Source organism: Syngnathus scovelli, chromosome 21, assembly GCF_024217435.2.
Source record: "Syngnathus scovelli strain Florida chromosome 21, RoL_Ssco_1.2, whole genome shotgun sequence".
Taxonomy (NCBI): Eukaryota; Metazoa; Chordata; class Actinopteri; order Syngnathiformes; family Syngnathidae; genus Syngnathus; species Syngnathus scovelli.
In genome coordinates this window covers 4,694,064-4,712,678 of record NC_090867.1, presented here as the reverse complement: position 1 = coordinate 4,712,678, position 18,615 = coordinate 4,694,064, and the positions used below count along the sequence as shown (strand labels likewise).

Here is an 18,615-nt window from a genome sequence, read left to right as displayed (position 1 = left end):
AGAGCATCGTGATTGGCAGCCTGGTAACGGCCGAGCGCCAGAGTTCTCTGCGGGAGGCAACTCTGAGAACAGATATTCATCCAGAAGCACGCATGCCGAGCCACAAACCGCGATGTCCCCAAAACTTCTGATAGAGCCATCAGCTCAAGGAAAGCACAGCAGGAATTGAATTCTTTCAAGGAAACATCTTGGCTGGTCAACATGGATGTATGTTCACATGGAGGGAGAACGTTTGGAGTTCCAAGAAGAATGCTGAGTCATACTCCTCTGAAGGGAACACAATTTAAGGCAATAGAAGGAAGGCCACTGTTTAAAGAATACCCCCCCCCCTCCCCCACCACCAAATACCTCTTAAATCATGTGAACACTTCCTTGTGGATATGATTTATGTTCCTAAAGACACAATTTCAAAACTGAAGCAGATGGCAACAAAGTAACCACATATTCCTTCTAAAGGAAGTCAAGGACTTGTCCCTAAATTGACCCTAAGAACCTTTCAGCAGATTCAGTAACTATCTTTCTCAAAATTAAATACGACAACATGACATTTTGGGGGATGGCACAAGTGTGTCCTGATTTATCGCCACTCTTTAAACGTCCTAAGTGCTGCGGCTGAGTGTGAAAATCATGTTTTACACCTCCCACCACTCCAGGTTTTGAGGAATGACAGACAGAGCGCGAGCCAGAAGCAGATTGGCTTTTGTTGCCAGAACATGACACATTGGCTTGGCTTTGGTGAAACACTGCCCTCCGAGCATGCTTCCACTGCTTATTATTCCACTTGTTGAATGTCCATCACGTCGAAAAAAAAAAAGGTGGAAATTTGGGGATTGATGTTGGCTCTATCAACCGATTAGCCACAGTAAAGTACCCTGAAGAAAGACTGTGAAAGTGGACCAAGATTGACTGAAGGCAAAGCAGGACTAAAAAGGTCCATCTTGATTTGTGAAGTAAGAATAGATTTTCCACAAATAAAGCACAGAAATGAATGCCACCCATGGGAAACTTCTTAAAAGCCCATAAAGCAAAAGACAGAATAAAAAAATTTCTATAGTAGTTCCATAATAATTTTTTATGTATGACTCTTGACAGCAACCATGAAGGCCCCCAAAGTGTCAATGTGCTCCAAAATACTATACAATGGTGCCTTAAGGTAAGAGTTTCATTTGATACGTGACCATGCTTCTAACTCAAAACACATCAAATAATTCCTCCTTATGGAAATAAACTGATCTTCGTTAGAGGCTCATTTGGATTGCCAGTCCTTCTCGGTGCTACTGTGGCCTGCTTTGTGTTCAGCCTAAACGCTTATGATGGTGCTCGCTTGATAAATGACAAGCGGGTGGAAATGGAGAGCTGCTGGCGCGAGGTGTTGTTTTAAATGTAGAAGGAAAAAAAATGGGTTCCTACTCTGTACACAATCATGAATGTCATCTCGCTTATTTATATGTATTTGTTGTCTTTTAGTGTATTCAAACATTACATTAAATACAATTCCAAATTTGCATTTATCTCAACATTCTGCTCGGACCTGCCAAAGCCGCCATCTTTTCTCCTTGAACTATGATTGATCAGCTTTTCCAGCAGGAAATGACAGGGCATCTCTCTGAGGCCTTTTTAAACAGCATGTTCTACGCTTACAAAGTTGTTCCAGGACAGCTTTCACGTGACGGTGACAACCTGAGTCATTTCTGCCTACCGGGTCCTCATCTAAGAAATGTTCTAGGTTGGAAAGAAGGAAGCGGGTTGAAATAATCAAGAGATCGCCGGCATTGTTAACGTCGTGCTCAACTTCCTCCCTTGTCGTCCATCACGTATTTAATGCTGGCTAATTAATAGAAACCACACGGGGACTTTATGCCAAATCCCAAAAGCGGAGCAATTAGTACATTCCCGCCTTGACAATTCCAAGATCTCGGAGCCAAGAAAGAACTTGACAGTAGAAGAGAGTGGAAGAAGGAACATGGAAAATGAGTTCTTTTCGATTCATCCAAACCAGACTTATGTAAATGTCCAGCCCATTTGCGGGCAGGTCCCACCTCAGAGAACGAGGCGGGCTCGAGGGAACGAAACCCCGCAGCATTAGTCGCTCCCGACGCTGCATATTAATCAGCGTTTAATAAAAAGAAAATAAATTGCCCTCCACTCCAAATATTATGAGTGTGACGCTACCTGGAAGGCTTGCCCTCCCCCCACCCCCCAAAAAAATAAAATTAAATAAACAGGAGTGTTGAAAGAAGGAGAGTGAATGAAAGACAGAGATATATGACTACGGATTTCTGCGCGCGTGCATGTAAAAATATAAATCTGAAATAAAATAAATGGAAGTTGATGAGGAGAGGTTTTTGACACGCTTCGTCTCACCTTATCCGCAATTGAAACATTGGTGGTTTTCACTCCAGACACAAAATTTCCATGCTAGGCAGCCTTCCATTGCTCTCTTTTTTCCACACGCACAATTAAACAAAAGTGCTGAAGTTGAAAAATAGCCACGATTAATTAAGGCTATGATTAATCGGCACTGGTATCGAAAATCAAGAAAATGACACACACTACAACAATTCTCGGGCTGTATTTGTATATTTGTCTGTCTGAAATGATTTAGTAGAAGCTTTGCAATAAATTCTCCTTTGGGCCTCAATAATGTTTTTTAAGCCGTCATAAACTTTCCACTTTCCATGTCGCACAAAGCAAAATACTCAACGCGTTGAAAAAAGGATTTTATACAACTTTGCAATGCGCTGTGATTTATGTACGTATATCTGACAAATATGGTGAAAGCTGACCTCGCATTAGCGCTGCGAACAGAAACACCGTCTCTGCCTTTGTTATCTTAGAACAAGGCGTTTAACGTTCCTCTGTTACGGCGCTACGGAGAAAAGAAAACTCCTGTCGCCCTGAGCAGCTCCCACGTGTCAATGAAAAAGGTCAGATTGGCCCCATTAACAATCTTAGTGCATAAAGGTTAAAATAAAGTATATAGAGGCAGTTCCTAACTATGTTTTCATCTGATGTGGAGCCAGAAGATTGACAAACTAGCACGTTGGATTCAACTTTCAAACCAAAATTTCCAATGAGATGGTTTCTAATATTGCAAAATGTGCACGTAATTTTTGGCACATGTATAAACTAGAGATGGAAATTAGCCAACTGACTGATGGCGAGACGCTAACGTAGCGGTCTTTGTTGTTTTTCCGATTTTTTTTTTCTAGCATCTTGTGACTATGCATAAGTGAGTTGAAGATTTAACAAATAACTATGTTGAAGTGAGTTTAGGAGTATTATTCTGAAAAACGATGTGCGCTTTGCCGCCATCTTGTGGCACCTATAGGCAATTACAATTCTTTACGTTGAATACAAAAATAAATTACATATTTTCTCAACTAGCACTACTCTCCAAAATTTGCAACAAGTACTATAGTTGCATTAAATCTGCTCGCCAACATTCGGGGCGTCCAACTTGAAAGTTCTACTGGAACGCAGACACACGGTGAGTGTGAACAAGTCTACAGTGACACCCTGCACACACGCACGTACGCTGACACACTGCAGCCCTTTTTTACCTGCAGGCTCTGCTCTCGCTCCAAGCCTGCTCTCAAGTTACCTGTTTTCCTTCGCGTGAGTGTAAAGTGTATTCATATGCTCCTAAGAGAGCTCCGATTGGAAGGGTGACTGTTTAGCCAGAGATAAAAATCACTTGGCACCTAGCGAGGGGCCGCCATTGAAGTGCGGGATTTTCAACGGCGCATCGCATCACGTCACAGGACGAGGCTGGCGGCGCGTCAGAGTACTCTGAATTAATACCAACTCTCCAGCTACTTAACCACACTGTTAATAGGCTGCATACTTTACCATCAGGAGGGAAGAAGGTAAACATTGGAAATAAACTGAAAAATATCTTTGCAAAGGGAAAACTAAACTGCTGAAGACTCCCGTGAATGAAGCTCTTTATATTATGCAACTATAAGATATTATCAGCGGATAACATTCAGTCTTTGGCGCCATCATATTTCAAAAGTATACCAAAATGACAAAAAATGAAAATTCAATGGATACTTTCAAAAAAAGGCTTCTAGTCGAATAGAAGGAAGCAGAACCACATCGACAACTTGACCTCTTTCCTCAGATCAACCTGAAAGACGGCACGGGTGTCGCACAAAGGGCGCCTGTGCGATAAAACACCTTCAGGGCGCCGTGTGTCTTCTGGGAAGTTGTCTAAGCTCCCCCATAATCCGTATTACCCAGACCGACGTCAAAAGGTTTTAGCTTATGTTTTGCCTCTGCATTAACACTATGTACAGAACCCAAATGAGTTGATTAAAAAGCGGTCAATCCAAGCAAACATCACGTATTGCCAACATTTAAAATCCACGTGGGCCTTTGATATCGAGCCGCGCTCATTACTGTATATGTTTAGCTGGACGTACCCAATAACCGAGGCCTGTTCGTGAACGGGCTATAGCGAGTACTTATCCGTCCTATTTGTATTAGCTCAGCCAAAAGAGTTCTCTTATTAGAATATTAAATTTGAGTTTGCAGGACAAACGCCAAAAAGACTCAGACTGGCCACTTTCCGTGGCGACTCACACTATTTCAATGTGTAGCGTGTCCTAATGGCTAAGCGAAAGTGAATACTTAAGCCGGGGCACACACAGGCCTCCATATCTTCACCGGGAACCACCTACGTCGTCGTCGGACCTGCCAAACCGCACGACTCAATGAGCCTATGAGATAGACAGAGCGCTGACTGTTGCATGCGGTCCTGAGCTACTCCGCCACTCGCTTGCGGCTTTCAGAGAAGGGGTGGTGTGGGGGCGCAATTTCATAACAACAACTCAGTTATTTCTTTTTTTTTGTCAAAACAATCAATTATTGCTGTAATCAGAGACAGCGCGAGAGAGCAGGCAACCCGGGAAATTAGGGCCCTGGGTTATAGGGGACCCAGAGGGACGGCTGTCATTGGCACGGTATCAATGACAAAACAATTGCTAGTTAATTAAATCCGATCGCCTCACGCAACCACGTCATCATCTGCAGTGTCTTTCGATAAAGAGTCCCGCCTCCAAACTGCATCACAAACAAGACCACACTGGCATGGCGATGGCGCCGTGTTTACCTGGCAAGCGTCTCGTTTAGTGGTCACATCCGCCCACCCTCGTCACCTAAGAGTCAACATCCCTCATTACTTCCCAACGACGCCCAGAACTTCATCCAGTTTCCAATGCCAAGTTCCTACCGTGGATCATGCTGGCTCACGCTATCAGTAAGTTGGAATTAAATTTAAAAAAACATATGCAATAAAAGAAAATCAAGTTTTACATTGTTCCTGAGCCTAAATGTTTCAGAGTGGACATTTTGACTCAAGTTTGTAGAACCTACCTTACTCATTTGCAGAACTTACCTTACTCATTTTCTGCGACATACAATGCAAAATGTTGTTTGTGTTTTTGGGGTGGATTTAAAAAACTATGCAATAAAAGAAAATCAAGTTTTACATTTGTTCCTGAGTCTAAATGTAGTGAACAAAGTTTCAGAGTGGACATTTTGATTCAAGTTTGTAGAACCTACCTTATTCATTTTCTGTGACACGCAATACAAAATGACAGATGTTTGTGTTGTTGAAGTGGATGTTTGTGTTTTCGGGGTGGATTTTTGTATTTAAAATTAATTCAAGTGACTTGGATTTCTTTTGAAATAGAACATATATGTCAAAATATGTCAACTTGTCAAAGTGTTGCAACTTCCATGACCCCATTTAATTTAAATACATTAATAAATGTCAATATTTTAAAATTTCCCCAATATGAAAAATCCACAGCATAGCTGTGCTTACCTTTCTCACTTCACTTGTTTTTTTTTTTCATTGCCTTCCATTTTTGTTCCATCCATCTTTCTTTTTGTCCAAGTTGCCTCATATTTAAATATTTATATTCTCCTTCTTTCTTGTGTGTAGCATGTTGATTTATTCTGCATTGGCAGCTGAGGGGTCATTTAACAGTAACAACAACAACAAAAACAAAATAAAATAAACATTCACCTCGGTGTAATCTCTACATTCGGATACCACACTGCCTCGAGTGGCATGAAAATCAGGAAACTGTAGAGCTAAAAAGAAAGCCCACAACAGTGTCATGTGTTATTTGATGTTTCGAAAACCCTAAAAAATATAATAAAGTACCTTTCATTGAAAATGGTGAGTTCATTATTGGCAATTTTAGCTACAAGAAGTAGCAAATCCAAGTACCGTATTTTCTGCACTATAAGCGCACCGGATTATAAGGCGCACTGTCGGCTTTTGAGAAAATTGGAGGTCTACTCAGGAAGCTCGTCCAAGCAACTGTGGCTAAAAACAAAATATGGCATGATTTTTACTTTCTGGACCTGGATTTGCCATATTTGACAGGTTTTGACATCTCATTGCTGCTTTAGCATCCTTGCTGTAAAAAAAAAAAAAAAAAAAAGAAGAAAAAAAAATTCTATCTACAAAAAAACAAAAAGAAAATTACTCATTTTCACTGGTAGACGAAAAGAGAGCCCTAACGTATCAAATATATTTATTTGGAGGTCAATGACAGCTTCTCTCATCATTTAAAGCTGAAAATTGCAGTGGACACTTTAGCGACTTCTTCTCCCGCAGGTCTTATCTCGATTAAAACATTTTAGGGCTCCGGTTACCATCGGCTTGATCTGTAGACAGCGAGGAAAGAAAAGGAAATCAAACCCTTCTGGCCGTGAGGCAAAAAAATCTGCGTTGCCCTCATTAGAGCGTCGGTAAGCTGCCTCAACGCGCCGCCCCGTTATGGTTGGACATCGTCCGCCGCCGGGCCTCGAGTAGCGTTACGCTGCGTCAGAGTTTTTCCTCCTTCAATCTCCGCTTCCATCGCACGTGGGCTGCTTTTCCAGCGGCACGAGCCACCTGCTGACAACTGCCATTCTTCCCCTCCAAAACCACCCTCTCGCATACGCACGCCGTCCCTCACTTAAACCCAAACAAGCGCTCAACATTAAGGTGTGGATCTGTCATTAGTTAGCTTGGCCCGGCTGCTTGAGACCATTGTTATTGTTAAAGCGAGGCCTGTTTGCACAAGTCATATCTTCGGAGGGGAAACGCTACTCCTTTGTGGCTTTATGGACTCGGCCGAAGCGGATCGGGTTTCCCTACCGCTCGCACGGTGCGGTTTGATCGACTAATGCGCCTATTTTAATCAGCGGCGCGTCAAGCTGCCGGGGAAAAAGTGAGCAGACATAAAGTGATCATTTGGCTTTCATAGTTTGACTCATGCTGCTGACTTAATTAGGGACGCTTGGTTTCAGTTAGTGGTACCCAAAATTATTGCCGGTTTATAATTGCTCATAGGGGGGAATAAGCACTACTTTTGTCCAAATAAAAGCCCTCAACTCATTTCAACCACAAGATGGCAGCAAAGCCACTTGAAATGAAACTCCTCATTCACTCCAACAAGGTAGCGCTAAAATAATACTTGGATTGCTGTGGACGCAAAGTGAGAGGCAGACAGAAACGATTTGGTGAAATGATGGATGGTCAACAGTGTCATCCTCCCGCACGGGGAGTTGCCCGGGTCTTCTCTAAGTGTTGTTCAAACAACATGAGATGCTGAATGACGTTGTGTCAACAAACACCCGGTGCTCAGACGCTCAGATCAGGGCGGAACAGCTGCGCGCAAGCTCGAGGCGGCCATTCATCACGTCAGACTTTCTAAGAATGGCATATCGCACCTATCTGAAGGCTGCACACACCCAGACTTGAGATGTTTTCCTCAAATTCTCTCCATTTCCTAAGTATTTCAATACACGTCATATAAAGAGCCACTCGGCTTTTTCAACAGAAAACCTTTCTGGCTTTTCTAGAAGCAACGTGATGAAAAAATTGACAGTTTTGACAATGGAGGAAAAAAACGACATAAAATAGAAACCTGAGCGGCAGTTGTCTTCTTCTTCATGAGTGTAAAATGCAAAGCGGCCCTGAAAGAAAAGCAGAGAGAGTTTAGCAGTTGACTCTCAGTGTTTGCTCAAATTTTGACGCTGTAGCTTCAAGTCAAGATGAGAAGTTTCCCAAGACGTCATTCCGTCTTGCCGCCTGGTATTCTCAGCTTTGGTAGCATCCACCATTTTGGCCTTGGGGATTGTCATCCAGCAACCTCGACGTCCAATAATTAGCCTCAAGGGGTACATTAGGGGATATAAATTGACTCCGATAGCCGCTGCAGAAATGCAGACGGATTTTTTGAAAGCGTTGTCAAACAAATCTAATCAGTCACGCATCTGCAAAAAGTTACTTTGGAAGCAACTTTTCTTTTTTTTTTATCAAAGCTGATCTGGTGTCTGTGTGGCATGTGGAGGAGGATGAGAGGAAGTATGTTTAGCCATATGTTGCTGCATTTAAACGGACGTTCTGTGGGAGGGAAGGTCATTTAAGCTGACGCCGGGTTTTATAAGCCTTGTAACTTTTGACAGTTGAGGCATCATACGTGAAAGTGTTCTCGCGATTCCTTGTTGATTTGTTTTCTTCTATTTAACTACATTTTACCTTCACTCCCACCCTGTCTGATTCTTTTCATCCCTTCCCTCCTTCTGCTTTTCTTCTTTGCACACCTCCATTAGCCGTATTTACTTTTTGGAGAGTAAACAGCGCCTTTTCCAAGCAGCTCTGACGCCTGGCGAGCAAACGGGCGTCACATTCCGACGCACGCGCGCGACTACGACGAGCTAGCCTATTTGTGTTAAACCTAAAGATCTTAAAAATGCTCATTGCGCGTGTTAAAGTAAAAGCTCGAGGGTGTGCATAATCTGCAAGCAGCCACACCGAAATGACCCGACATCTGCAAACTATTAAAAGCAACTTCAGGTAGCACATGTTGTCCACATTAGCTCCAAGCCCGATTTACATTTCCACATCTCCACTAAGCATAATAAACAATCAAATGGGGCGTGTGCAAGGCAGGTTCACTAAAGTTAGAAGATACAATGCATATTAAAAAGTGTTTGGATGAAGAAGAGCAAAGTGACCGATTGGAAGATTTGGTTAAAAATCAGATTTTATCTATCAGCAGGGGGAAAAAAAAAGTGTTTGTGAACTGCAACTGTTGCACTGCAGCAGTCTGGGGAGCTCCATCCTCCCTCCAAGGAGAGCGCCTCCTTAGTGGGTTCTGGCTGACTATTGTCGCCCCCTATTGGCAAATATGAGGTACTAAAATTAAAAATTGCTTCAACAGTACAATTGATTTCTTATTACTTGACACATTTTCAATAACAACAGTTATATTAGGCAAATTAATTATAAACATGGATAATAAAGTGAATTTAGGAAAATTGCAATTTTCTTCTGTGGGCTTCTTTTTGGCTATTTAACGTTAGCAGCTGGTGTGCAACGTGTGGTGCATTTGCGCGTGCACGCGCGCGCGCATGTGTGTGTGTGTTTGCTGGTGCACAAGAGGAGAAAGTGATGGTATCAAATTCCTTCACGTTTCCGTCACACGCTGCCCACCAATCACATTCAGGCTTTCCTGCGCGCCATGGTAACGCTCTTATAAAGTGAGTGTGCGCACAACTTTGCCGTTCAGAGCACTCACGCGTTCTGGGATTCTATTTGGAGACGAGCAAGGAGAACTTTTCCATATATTTGATCCACACAAGTTTTGGTTTTTCTGCGGATTGACGCACTGATCTTTGGATGACTCTGCGTAAAGACGTTTATTTCCAAATCAATTTTACGCAAAAAAAGGGACATTTTTTGCAGACCAGATTTAGTCTGGCAAGTGGTTTTTAAAGAAGAACTTTCTTCACAAGAGTCACCAGCGGTTCCTGTTTTACGCGTAAGCTTGGCAGCAAACCGTTTTTCGTATGAATCTTCTCGACCCCTACCTGAAGATGTCGGAGGAACAAGACAAGTGTCTCTCCGATGCGCCCAGCCCGAGTATGTCCGAGGACTCCGCGGGCTCCCCGTGCCCATCCGGCTCCGGTTCCGACACCGAAAATACGCGGCCGTCAGAGAACGCGCTCCTCCGAGTGGAAGCGGCGCTGGGCGAATTTAAGAAGGACGAGGACGATAAATTCCCCGCTTGCATACGCGACGCCGTATCTCAAGTGCTCAAGGGCTACGACTGGACCCTTGTGCCCATGCCGGTGCGCGTAAACGGATCTACAAAAAACAAGCCTCACGTGAAGAGACCGATGAACGCCTTCATGGTTTGGGCTCAAGCGGCGCGGAGGAAGCTGGCTGACCAGTACCCGCACCTGCACAACGCAGAACTCAGCAAAACGCTGGGCAAACTTTGGAGGTAAGTTTGATATCATCTATTTTTACGCCACGGTTTAAAAGAGGCTCGTGACTTATTGACTTGCTTTTTTTACGCACAGACTTCTTAATGAGGGTGAGAAGCGGCCGTTCGTGGAGGAGGCTGAGCGCCTCCGCGTGCAGCACAAGAAGGATCATCCAGATTACAAGTACCAGCCAAGGCGGAGGAAGTCGGTGAAGAACGGACAAAACGAGGGGGAGGACGGCAGCGAGCAAACTCATATTTCTCCTAATGCCATCTTTAAAGCGCTGCAGCAAGCAGACTCTCCAGCCTCCAGTTTGGGAGAGGTGCATTCTCCTGGGGAGCACTCAGGTGAGCTTGGCTTCAAAATTTCGGGGTTGAGAAGTTTTTTTTTTTTTTTTTTTTAGCTGATCTAACATATGCACAGTGAAGTTGGTGACTTAGTTAATTTATAGGTTATATTAATTCAATTTAAAAAATCTAAAATGCCATTAATGTGTCACCGCACTTTGTTACATGTTTTTTTAATTTAAAATTAAAACATGATAAAATATAGTAAAATCAAATGTAAAGAAATAAAATAATTTCATAAAATTTAATTAAAGCACAGAGACTGCAGTACATTTGCATGTATGGTAAGCAGGCGGGGCCTAATTAGTGATGTCATAAAATGCAATCAATCCGATTTTTTTTACAACATAATTAGTCCAGCGTTAGTCTTGTGAGTGGGTGCGTTTTTTCTTGCTTGACAAGTGCTGCATATAAACCATGTGCCTTAATCCTCCAGGTTCACAGGGACCCCCGACTCCCCCCACTACCCCCAAAACCGATGTCAACTCAGGCAAGATGGACCTTAAGCGCGAAGGGGGTCTCCGATCCCTCCCTGATGGCACCAGCCAGCGGCAACTCAACATCGACTTCCGCGACGTGGACATCGGCGAGTTGAGCAGCGACGTCATCTCTCACATCGAGACCTTTGACGTCAACGAGTTCGACCAGTACCTCCCGCCGAACGGCTACCCGGGTTCCGTCAGCGGTCCGGGGACCCCGGTCGCCTACACCGGCAGCTACAGCATCAGCGGCGGCGCTCCGGTCAGCCCGGCGGCGGGAGCGGCCTGGATGCCTAAAAGCCAGAACCAGCAGGGACAGCAGCACACCCTCACCACATTGGGGGGCAACGCCGGTTCCGAGGCAGGTCAGGCTCAGCACAGGACCCAGATCAAGACGGAGCAGCTTAGCCCGAGCCACGTCAGCGAGAAGCAGGGCTCCCCGCAGCATGTGGCCTACAGCCCCTTCAATCTCCAGCACTACAGCCCCAGCTCGTACCCGGCCATCTCCAGGGCGCAGCAGTACGACTTCAGCGACCACCAGGGGGGCGCCGCCTCCTTCTACACCCACGCGGGGGCCGGCCAAGGCTCGGGCCTCTACTCGACTTTCAGCTACATGAGCAGCCCCAGCCAGAGGCCCATGTACACGCCCATCACCGACAACACGGGGGTGCCCTCCATCCCCCAAAGCAGCCCCCAGCACTGGGAGCAGGCGCCGGTTTACACCCAGCTCACCAGACCCTGAACCCCCCACCCCAATACCCATGTACAGCCAAATACATGCATCCCAAAACACTTTATTTCAACGAGACGTCCCGCCTGAATCAGACACTTGAAGTCATCGAGGAGGAGAGTCGGACTCGTGATTGGCTCACGCCGTGCCTTGCTATTGTACCGTGATAGAATCTTTATAGATATATATTTTTTAGAAGAGATGAAAAGACTTGAGAAAGTCCTCTGTGAGGATTTGATTGTTAATATTTCTGTAGGTACTGTTTTTGGTTTTTGTCTTCATACGCTGGTAGTTTGTAACCCACGAGGTTGTTTATGAAGGTTATTTGTCGGAGAAAAATGAAAAGGCTTGTATTTTAAATCCGTCTGCTTTCTGTTGTATTTCTTTTTTTTTCTTAATGTGCCATTCCAATTTACATTTAATGATGTTTTTTCATGTCATGTATGAGCAACATTAGAAAAGCAACATTGAGGAGAGTCAAGCCGTGCCTTCAATTCATTTTCTCCTTCTTTTGTGTGTGCGAGTGTGTGTGTGTGTGTGTGTGTGTGTGCCAACAGCTGAGATTACACTTACCGTCCAGCAGCTCGTGTTTGACAGCTACAGGAAGTCACCTTTGACCTCTGGGCTGTCCCCTGCTGATATAACCCAATTCCTCAGCCTTCCCCTGTTAAAAAAAAACATACTATTTATTTATTTCCTTTAATTTTATTGTGAAAGATTTTGCATTCTAGTCTTACTATTTTTTTTTTTTTATAATGTACACAGCATATCTCTTTATTCTCATTTGGATTTTAAAACCCAGGAGGTACTAATACAAAATGGTACATGCTGTAATCGTCTTTGTTTTTTATTTATCTTACTTAAATGAAGTATGTATTTGCCTTTCTTTGTGAGGTTGAGGTGGTCGCTCTTACAAAATGTGTTATTTGTGAATTGTCTTTAATTAAGGCTGAAAGAACTGGAAAATATTATATCATTTGGAAGGTTTTTACAGTGTATATGTTTTGCTTCTTTTCACCTCTCTGTATCAACTTACCCCACCCTCAACTTTTGCGAAATATTTGTACTGTCTTTAAAGAATCTTTTGTATCTGTATTTGCAATAAAAAGGAAAATGCTATTAAACACAAATTGATGTCGTGACTTGGTACACCGTTTTAATACACCAGGAAAGAGTTAACGGACAAGTGCCAAGTAATCGGCCTGTGTTTGTTTTCCCAGCAGCCTTGTTTTCTTTTTGCCTCCCACTTTATTTTCTTCCTCTCTCTCTCGTGTCAGCTGGTGAGGCTCCGTGGGGCCCGTAAGAGGCTTTTTGGGAGGGGCGGCTATTGTGATGTGTTTATTGCAGTAAGGAAAAAAAAAATAATGCTGACAAAATTTGGATTTTTATAGTGGGGTGCATTTATCTGTACCTTCCTGCAATGAGGCTTGGAACAAAAACGCTTCTTCCCATGATGAGAGACATTTATGCAAGAGGCACTGCAGCGTAACTTCATTGATTATTTCAATCTGCCGACATGCAGATTGAGTTTCAAATTCATCTGCAGCACAGTCCAAGTTCCTCCTGATAAATAGTGCAACTCGTGATTTGGAATAAAAAGGATTTTCCAGCATGCACTTGTATTGTTTGTTTCAGGAGCGAGTGCAAATTTGTAAAAAAAAAAAAAAAAAAATGGAATGAAAACTCTCAGAAGCAGAAAAAGTGAGAGTCAGCTGGCTTGGATCCAAGAAGTAAAATCTCTTTCCAAATCCCAATCAAAATGTGGGGCTTAATTTGAAAAACACATTTATAATAAAATTGATGACAGGCCAAAATGTCCATAACTACTCAACATTACATTTTGCAGGCAAAATTAACCACTCATTATAAATTTAATAGAAAATTTGAACTATTAACACCTAAATAAGCAAGCTGGACATTTTTTTTATTTTTATTGATGAGTGTATGCAAATGTTTTATCTCCTTCACATTTCTTCAGCATCCTTTATGCAGAACTGGGTACTCAATGAAAGGAGCCGCCGCTTTTCCCAGGGAAAAAAAAAAAAAAAGGGGAGAAAAACAATTAATATTCTAAAGCAACGCCTCGCTGAAAAGCCCTCCTGAACTCACGGGTGGTCTTTTCAAATGCTAAATACTTTGCAACGAGAGCAGGATGGCAAAGAATTTCTATGGAGGCTTTTTGATATTAACGTGCATTTTGGCTCACATAACAATTGTACAGCTTTTTATTTGATAGGTCCCAGAAAATTAAGCAGAGAGGATAATCAACTCATTCACTGCCAATGACGATAATAGACGTCCATTTTAACTGAGCTGGCAGTGTTTGAGTTAATAACAGCTCTGGAAAATCAAGCACAAGCCAAACTCGCAATGCAAGCATCATAAGCATAAAACTGTAACGAGGTATATTTGTTGACGAGAGCGAAGGGAAAATGTGATTGAGCGCTGATTGTGTGGGGTGGGGGATTTGAGTTCTTCGAAAAACACTGTTTGTATTCAAAAGGTGCTGTTTTAATGCCTGCTAAGAAGCACAATGGACTAATGAAAGTGACTTGAAAAGCTTTGGGAGAGTAAATGAAAACCACACAGAGGAGGGCTGCATTGTTTTGTTTTTTTTGCTGACGTTGTCAAAATATCTACTGGAAGATTTGGCTCGGAAGTCACTGCAACCACCAGACTCAAAACGATCCTGTCATAAATACTTTTTAATTTTGTAAATAAACATTCACTATTAATATATATTCCTACGGCCTCTCCACGTATCTCTTTGCTGTTCTCCTCCCACTGATACGCTCCCTCAAGAACCTTTGGACCCTGAAATGTGCGAACCATCCGTCTTGTGGCTCACACGAGCGTAAGCCGTTCACACATACAAAAAGCCGTGATAGATAGGCCGAGTTTAGCCTAGTGACATCTCGGATCCATCACTGGAGCTTATCTGTCGAGTGAGTTGAGAGGTTGGACACAACATGGGCAGATGTTGCTCCTCTGCATAACACCTGCACTGCTTTCTAAATTATCTTTTTCGACCAAACCTTTCAAAGATTTTGCAGATTCAGGAGAGCATATTATCATAACTTTCCATGATTGAAGTAATCGATAGGCTGTCTGGGACAACGGAAGCATTCTTGTAGTCTGACGTCACACAATGGATGTCGGTGTTGAGAAAACGACGAGTTTGAAGAGTCTACGAAATTTAAAAGTGACGAAGTGACGGGAAGATTTTAATGATGACGGATAACGGAGGGTGAAAGAGAACAGAGGCAAGAACGGGAGGAAGTAATAGTCTGTGTTTTGTGCCGAGGAATCGAGTCCTACAGCAATGAAATTTAAGGAGTGGAGTGGGAGAGAGCACACACACACACACACACACACACACACACACACACACACACACACACACTAACAAATGCTTCAGACAGACCTGATTGAAAGAACACTCTGCGACGCTCTGTCATCATATCACATCTTCTCATAACATTAGCAATTTTTGCTAACGTGTGGCTGTGCTGTAAAAGTAATAGCAACAACAGTCTGTCTGGCCATGGGGAAGTCATGTTTGGCTCTGGAAACAAAATAGCTTTTAGAAGTTTATACTTTGACGTAGGTTGTGATGCTACTGATAGTCACATTCAATCGCAAAACATGTACAATAAAACTTGTTTCCTTGTTTCAGATGATTCAGATAAAAATGAGCTACAAAAACAGATAAGAACGGCAGAGAGATTTTAGAAAAGGTTTACTATGAGCAAGGCCACCAATGGGGCGGCCATATTGGCCAGAATATTAGGAACACCCGGATTCTTTTGTGCAGGTCTCCCTTCCTTATTACTGCGATTCATTGCTTCCTTCCTTCCTTCTTTCCTTGCTTACTGGTTTCCTTCCTTCCTTGCATGTAAAACCTCCCCCCAATAATTAAGGTTTCCAGAATGCTTGTCGTTCCCATCGTGTATTACTAATCCTCTCCCCGCTGCTTATTCTGCTCTTTCCATTGTTGATTTGAGTTGGTCTTGCATTACCTGTGTTTTTAGGTGGGATTATGTCTTGTATTATGTAGCTCTAAATTCCCTAAAGAAAAGGCTATGAAGTATTAACTTCAATAATCTGTTACAGATGGCGATCTTTTCAAAGATTATGGGAATACGTGAAACAACAACAACAACAAAAAACATTATGTGATGTTGTCGATGGAAATAAGGATTCGTATTGTTTTACGTTTTCCAACATTGATTTACATTAAGTTAATTTGTTTCGCATAGGAAACTATAAATTATAAATACTATTCAAAAATGATTCGTTCAGGTTCTTCTGCATATCCAAATTTATACACATGACAAAACATGATCTTTTGGCTAAGGAGACTGTCAAGATCCCAGAAAAGGTTCAAGAGGTCCCAAGATTGAGAGGTTATGACTCATGGTTTGATGGGACGTTGTCTCGGATTATCGCTCGCTTTGAGGGATGGAGGAGGCCGTCACAGATATACACAATAGAATTCGTGGTGTTCCCTTTTCCGCCAGGGAGAAGATGCAGATAGAGCAGATATGCAGGGAGGAAGAGCTGAGAGGAATTTAGATTTTGCCCTCGTCCCCCACCCCACTCGCTCCCCTTTTTCCTCAGTCAGGAAGCCCCCAACAGAGTTGAATGGAAACCAGATCTCTCATCTCAAGTCTTCATGTGCGGGGATGTCATGGCCTCATTATTATCTCACTCGTTAAACCCCGCCTCCCCTCCCTCATTCAACATGAATACTATCTCCCACGTCTTTATCTCTCTCCATCTTTGCATCCTCTTTGCGTCTCTCTTTTCGCCTGGCTAAAAGGTCCCAAGTTCAACGTTAGAGGTCCAGTGATGTAATCAAATGCTCATTAGTCATTTTGATTGACAGTTGGCATGACAGGAGGGGGGCGGGGCTCATTTTCCAGTGAGTCCTTCACTTGCAGATTGTGTGTGTAGAGAGACAGGCTTGTCCTTCATATATTAAGACAGTGAAAGGAAACAGCTTCCTAACAGAATGTTCCCTAAGGCGCACTTGTGACATCATAAATGGCTCGGAAGCTAATTACACAAATGACTTGTTCATTCTGGGTTTTTTGGATTCTTCTGTTCTCGGTTTGAAAGGTTCCTTATGGGTGGTAAACATCTCAAGATACATTTATTTTTAAGGCTAAACACTTCAACAACAACTTGTTTGGTTACATGCTGTCATCTCGTTTTACCGCTGATAAAAATATTACATGCGGCGCTAACAAGAGGCTTCGGCTTGCCAAATCTAACAAGGCTCATTTATCAAATCTGTCATGCTACTGTCTCACCGAGGCTGCCAAGAACAATGTGGGAGCCATTATAGATGCCATTCTTTATTCTCGTGACCTTCACCCGTCAAACCGCTGCATGTTTTTTAATGGAGTAATAAAGATAAAGCCCTAAAAATAATGACGTTGAGAATGGTTACATAAAAATGGATGTTCATGGACTAATTGTGAGGAAACGTGTATGTTCTTGTCAACTTGTTAAATGGTAATTTTAGCACCGCTACCGCTAATCTGTCACATCCGCGCCCTTTATTGAAGACGCCTCTTCAGATTTGACACCGTGATAATCATGTCGAACATGAAGAACTAAGCACTTGACAGCAATGGACAGAAGAAAGGCAGGAAAAGATGGATGAAGGTTGCAAAGGATGGACAGGGGAAGTGGGGAGGTCTGGCATTGATTAATGAGAGTCCGAGAAAGAGAGAGAGACATCTCCAAGATGTTTTTGCTTTGCTATGACAAGCCTTTAAATAAATCATAAAAAGTTTTACATTTCAATTGCCCCTCAAGAAAGACACAACAATGAAAAACTTTGGAACAAACAAACGGTGCAGCCAAATGAACTTTACAAGCCTTGCAAATTATTTTTAAGTTGTAAACGCGCATGCCAGAAATCAAACGGCAAGTACAGGCAAACCCTTAATGATGCACAAGCTCCATGCTCTATTTCACACCACAATCAAAACACAACCACTAGTGCATGAACGTTAAATAGCCCAAATGTAGTCGGCATGCAATTTAGGTCTCCTGATTACTTTACACCCAATGATAATATTTGTAGATGTTTGACTGAGTTAAATCAGGAGAATGTGATTTTATAGTTGCCTTACTTATAAATCAAATGTACAGAAATAACCACAAATTGTGAAGCTCAGTAAATTTAAAAAAAAAAAAAAAAAAAAAAACAGCCTTGACCTCTGTCGAAGGAAACTTCCTGTCATTAAGCAGCCCAGATGATAACATCCTGATGACATCACTAGCCATCCGTCATTTGACTGTCTGGCTGAGAGCGTGCGGTGATTACGAGGTCATTGATAGTGATTGGGGAGGGATTGTCGTGTGATGCTGATTGTGGGAAGCGCTCACTCGGGTAATTGTGCGCTAATTGTGTGTGTGGTCGCACGTGAAGCTCCGTCAGCTGCGGGCGGGGATGCCTTTGCATTAAAAGCTGATTACCTGCTGGCTAAACCTGCCGACCTTAACAATGACCCTTAAAACGACATTTCCCGCCGCCTCGAGAAAGGAGAACGGCAGGGGTTTGTGAAATTATAATGTTTATGCTTTAAATTATGACAACCACTACTTCTACTGTGTTTGTTTTCTTCTCTCTGTTCTCCCACCCACTGCGCCACTGGCATGGCATTGCTCGAAGCTATAATTTTTTTTAATGTGGATCAGGTTAAAAGGTGCAGATTCGGGCGTTTATTTTTGTATTTTTTCACTATGGAAACATTTGTAAGAT

General features: G+C 42.8%; 1 protein-coding gene and 2 long non-coding RNA genes across 5 annotated transcripts in view; 1 reads left to right on the top strand and 2 right to left on the bottom strand.

Moving 5' to 3' along the window:
- Positions 1–5,890: 5,890 nt before the first annotated feature.
- LOC137839821 (uncharacterized) lies at positions 5,891–6,788 on the bottom strand. Its single transcript, XR_011086120.1, has 2 exons — positions 6,038–6,788; positions 5,891–5,967 (listed from the first exon to the last, which is right to left on the bottom strand). It is a non-coding gene; the product is annotated as an uncharacterized lncRNA (long non-coding RNA).
- A 494-nt stretch (positions 6,789–7,282) lies between these two features.
- The window catches only part of LOC125991030 (uncharacterized), a 32,547-nt gene continuing 21,214 nt past the window's right edge, over positions 7,283–18,615 (bottom strand). For 2 of the 3 annotated variants that reach the window (XR_011086117.1, XR_011086119.1), the window contains 2 exons: positions 12,411–12,501; positions 7,283–7,983 (listed from right to left, as the gene is read on the bottom strand). This is a non-coding gene — a long non-coding RNA (uncharacterized lncRNA). Of the gene's footprint in view, positions 7,984–12,365; positions 12,502–18,615 lie in introns of those variants that run through there. The other variant, XR_011086118.1, reaches the window with a different exon arrangement.
- Positions 9,579–12,976, top strand: LOC125991029 (transcription factor Sox-9-A). Its single transcript, XM_049758520.2, has 3 exons — positions 9,579–10,298; positions 10,378–10,628; positions 11,065–12,976. The coding sequence occupies exons 1-3, from the start codon at positions 9,862–9,864 to the stop codon at positions 11,847–11,849; spliced, it is 1,473 nt and encodes a 490-aa protein (XP_049614477.1). The 5' UTR covers positions 9,579–9,861; the 3' UTR covers positions 11,850–12,976.

Bases quoted from the DNA above. Each gene is read 5' to 3' on its own strand.
- LOC125991029 (XM_049758520.2), top strand. From the start codon at position 9,862: ATGAATCTTCTCGACCCCTACCTGAAGATGTCGGAGGAACAAGACAAG. The intron at 10,299-10,377 runs GTAAGTTTGATA...TTTTACGCACAG, and splicing joins ACGCTGGGCAAACTTTGGAG to ACTTCTTAATGAGGGTGAGA. The intron at 10,629-11,064 runs GTGAGCTTGGCT...TTAATCCTCCAG, and splicing joins TTCTCCTGGGGAGCACTCAG to GTTCACAGGGACCCCCGACT.